This window comes from Buceros rhinoceros, unplaced genomic scaffold, assembly GCF_000710305.1.
Source record: "Buceros rhinoceros silvestris isolate BGI_N320 unplaced genomic scaffold, ASM71030v1 scaffold1459, whole genome shotgun sequence".
NCBI classification, from domain to species: Eukaryota; Metazoa; Chordata; class Aves; order Bucerotiformes; family Bucerotidae; genus Buceros; species Buceros rhinoceros.
Window position 1 is genome coordinate 47,269 of NW_010430700.1, and position 3,690 is coordinate 50,958.

At 47.9% G+C, this 3,690-nt stretch overlaps 1 protein-coding gene across 1 annotated transcript in view; it reads left to right on the forward strand.

The window, feature by feature from the left end:
- The window catches only part of GLG1 (golgi glycoprotein 1), a gene marked incomplete at its 5' end in the record, with an annotated part of 34,906 nt that overhangs the window by 12,201 nt on the left and 19,015 nt on the right, over positions 1-3,690 (forward strand). Inside the window, 2 exons of the mRNA XM_010143108.1 lie at positions 1,038-1,241; positions 1,845-1,916. Of these exons, the coding sequence (XP_010141410.1) occupies positions 1,038-1,241; positions 1,845-1,916 (276 nt within the window). The remainder of the gene's footprint in view (positions 1-1,037; positions 1,242-1,844; positions 1,917-3,690) is intronic.

Consider the following 3,690-nt stretch of genomic DNA (forward strand, 5'->3'; position numbering starts at 1 on the left):
GGAGCCACATCAGAATAAGACGATTCGCAAGAGTTGCCTGGCTTTGAATAGTCTTGGTCACGTTTTATGGAGCCTGCTGCACCAACAGGGGGTGAGTCTTTGACACAGCGAGCTGAAGGGATGGATCCCAAACAGTTACTGCCAGTGCCAGGTTGATGTGTGCAAGTTTTCCTGCCTGGTAGTATACTCCTGATGTAAGTTCAGTAGCAATATCCTCTCACAGCAGAGCAGCGGGAATTAAGGTGGTGCTCACAGGAAAAACTTGCAGAAGCCCTCAGAGATCAGTTTCAGAAGAGCTCTCCTTTGCCAGAGGAATCGGAGGGCTGGAGGGGATGCGGTTCTCTTTCTAAACACGTAAGAAGGCTGTAGGAAACGAAATGGAGCACTGCCCTGCTCGTCTGGGCTTTCAGACAAAGCACAGGCTCTCTGCAGTTGCTGGTCATAGTCCAGAGCTGTCTTCAGGCTTGCAGGACAGTGGACGTGGCTCAGAACTGCTTTGTCTGAGACTTAATTTATTTTTTTAGAATCCTGATGGAGGAATTAGCATTGAGGAGCCACAAAGTTCTTCTGTGGCCTTTTTAGCTTCACTAATTATCACCACCCAAACCGAAGGCTTGTCTCAGCATGGAGGAACTGTGATGTTTCCCTCCCCCAAGTATGTTCTTAACATGATGCTGTTGCCATGGAGCAAAGAGAGCTGTCTCAGGTTAGGGATAATACGGCCGTTTTGGAAAGCTGCTCCGAGCAGTGTGACTAAGCGGTGATAATCTCATTAAGTCACATTAAAACAAACCCAGAGCTTTGGCAGAGGGGATTTCACGGTGGCCATCAGCAGCAGGATGGTGATGTAGAAAGCGTGAGGGTAGTACAGGTATTAACTGTTACCTCCTCAGAATGTAAATGCGGTTTAGGCTGAACTTCTGGAAGTCTCTGTGGAGACAGTTGGCTTGTTGTTTACCTGGTGCTTATCCCGAATCACAGATCACTTGATTCTGTAAGCGGTTGGTTCCAGATGTTGTCCCGCTCTTCTCACGTAGGATGCTCACTCACAAGGAGAGGTGGTGGCATGCCTGGAAAAAGGCCTGGTGAAAGAGGCGGAGGAGACCGATCCTCGAATTCAGGTTTCTGATCAGTGTAAGAAAGCAATTCTTCGTGTAGCTGAGCTCTCTTCAGATGACTTCCACTTGGACCGGCACCTCTACTTCGCGTGCCGAGATGATAGAGAACGGTTTTGTGAAAACGTGAGTAGCTCCCTCTTGTCTCCTCTTCTGCAGTAATCTGTTAAAAACAAAAGAAAGCAAAGCAACCAAACCACTGAGAAAAGTGGCGTAATACTGAAAACGGGCACCCTGTAGCTGTCATTTTGCAATAAATATGGTATTAAATTCGCTCACCCAACAAACAAGCGTGATTTCCAGGGGAGGAGTGAACTCAGCTGGAGTAAATGGTTTCATGGGCATCAGAGCTTGTGTGAGCAGGGGTGAAACAGCTTGAACGGGGAGAAGGCAGCAGAAGTGAGTAACCGTTCTCTTCTGTAGCGGTCGGAGGTTGCGCAGGGTAAGCCTGCGCTGGCTCCGCTCCCTGCGCTCCTTCTCCCCGGAGCGAGGAGAGGGAAAGCTGTCTCATGCAGTCTGAATTGCCTTGTACCTCCTCACTGAAAGAGTGATGAACATGACCAGATTCTTTTTTAAATGCAGTAACGTTTAAAAGATTGTTATAGTCATTTGAAATATTAACTTTAATATATTTCTGGTTTGAATCTCTTTAGGGATAGTTCTGCCTGCTCATTAAGCATTGTTATAAGTCTTATCTTCAATAGCAAATGTAACTGTTCTGTTTCACAGACTCAGGCTGGGGAAGGCCGAGTCTACAAGTGCCTCTTTAACCACAAGTTCGAAGAATCAATGAGTGAAAAGGTAGGTGTCTGTCTTCACGAGACAATCCCTTAATGCAAAACTCATAAGGTCATTCATCAGTCCAGGCTGTGTTCCTCTTTTCCATGGCTGAGGAAAATCTGACTGCTTTAAGAGGGGCTTCTGCTTTGATACATTTGTGTTTCCAGCTACGTGCTGATGGCTTGAATTAATTATGCTCAAGCTACAACCTTTAAAATGGAGGTTTTAAATAAATGGAAGATTTTGGGTGGGTAATTTGGGAAGGCAGGTGTGAAGGGAGTGTTTAAAGTAAAAGCCACCCCATGCTGGGGTGAGCCTTGGATAAATGCTGTCATAACTACAGGTTAGAAACAAAGTTCCCCAGCACCTCAGCGCGGGAAGCCGTCTGTGTTTGGCCTTTGTGTTCAAGGCTACGAATGTCTGCCTACGAAGCAGCAAATTCTGGGGGAGAGATGCACAGTTCAGTTACTGACCTTTTCCTTCTGTTTTTGCTGAAGACGCAGTTTGCAACAAGAAGAAAGTTGTTCTGGAAAACCAGCTCTGAGGAGAGTTTGGGTTGGTGTGGGTGTTTTGGGAAGGCAGCAGCACTTTTGGTGATTTCAGCAGCAGCATCCTAGTGTTTGGGATTGTGTGGAATTAAATTATCCCTCTGAAAGGATGAGATGATGGGTATCTGTAAAGCCCTCCTGGAGAAGCTCTGCTGAAGGGGCTCAATTCAGAGGCCTGGAGGCACTGGCTCACTTCCTTTTCTTCAAATGCGTTTGCTATCCGAAAGCTTCGTTCCAATTAACAGATTCGAAACTGAGAGGGTGATCCCTGAGGGCCTGAAACGAAGCTTCAGTTCGTACCAGCCTGTTACGGAAGTGCACTGCTGGGTTTGCTTAACCTAGATGTGGTTGCGCAGGGACAGTGGGGAGTTTTTTGAGGGGACTTTTCCACAATCAGCTGCCTGAGATGTGAATCCGTAAGATGCCGAGAGGTTAGACAAGGCTGTAGCAGATTACTTGGTAGGGAGAGAGGGGTGGATGCTCTGAGGATGCAGTTTGCAGAGCAGGAGGAGCACAGAATGTAGTTCTCGCTCTTGTGGCTGCCAAGGTTGGATCATTTGCAAAGTCACTGGTTTTGTAGAAGCTGCTACCCAGGAAGATGTCCCTCCTTGCCGATGGCATTGGCTGCTGCATACGCGTGTAGCTGACAATAGCTGCCTGGTGGGCGGCTTGCTTGGTGTGATCCAACACTGCTTGCCTGGCTGGGCTCCCTGGCTGTACCCGACCTTCCCCTGCTCTGGGGCATGAGGTATCTGCATCTCCCGCATCTCCCTGAATCTGGGGCTTTACATCTCTCCAGTCCCAAGGTCCCAGTCATGGCACAGAGACGGGACCGTGAAGGAGGGAATATTTTGGAGAAGGGCTTTCCAGGGCCTGGATTAGGTATGGGAAGGAGGAGGAGAAAAGTGAAAGCTCTGATGTAAAGAATGGGAGAGGGCTATAGAGTTTCTCTATTCCTTGAGCTGAGATTGCTCCCTGCTCTCCCCAGCTGACACGGGCCCAGTTTTCCTTTCACACAGGCTGAGAATGGACAAATTTGCCTGAGCTATTCTGAGTCACCTGCTGCCCTCAGTTTTAATTTTCCTTTAATTTAAACAAAAGCTATGAAGCATAGGGATGAGCTTTAGAGGGTCGTTCGTGCAGCTGCTGGATTTGGCCACAGTGCATCCTCGTGAGCCTCCTCACTTGTGGAAAACAGCTAGAAATTCCCATGTTTCAGACTCTTTTATCTGCTTTCATCTGTTCAG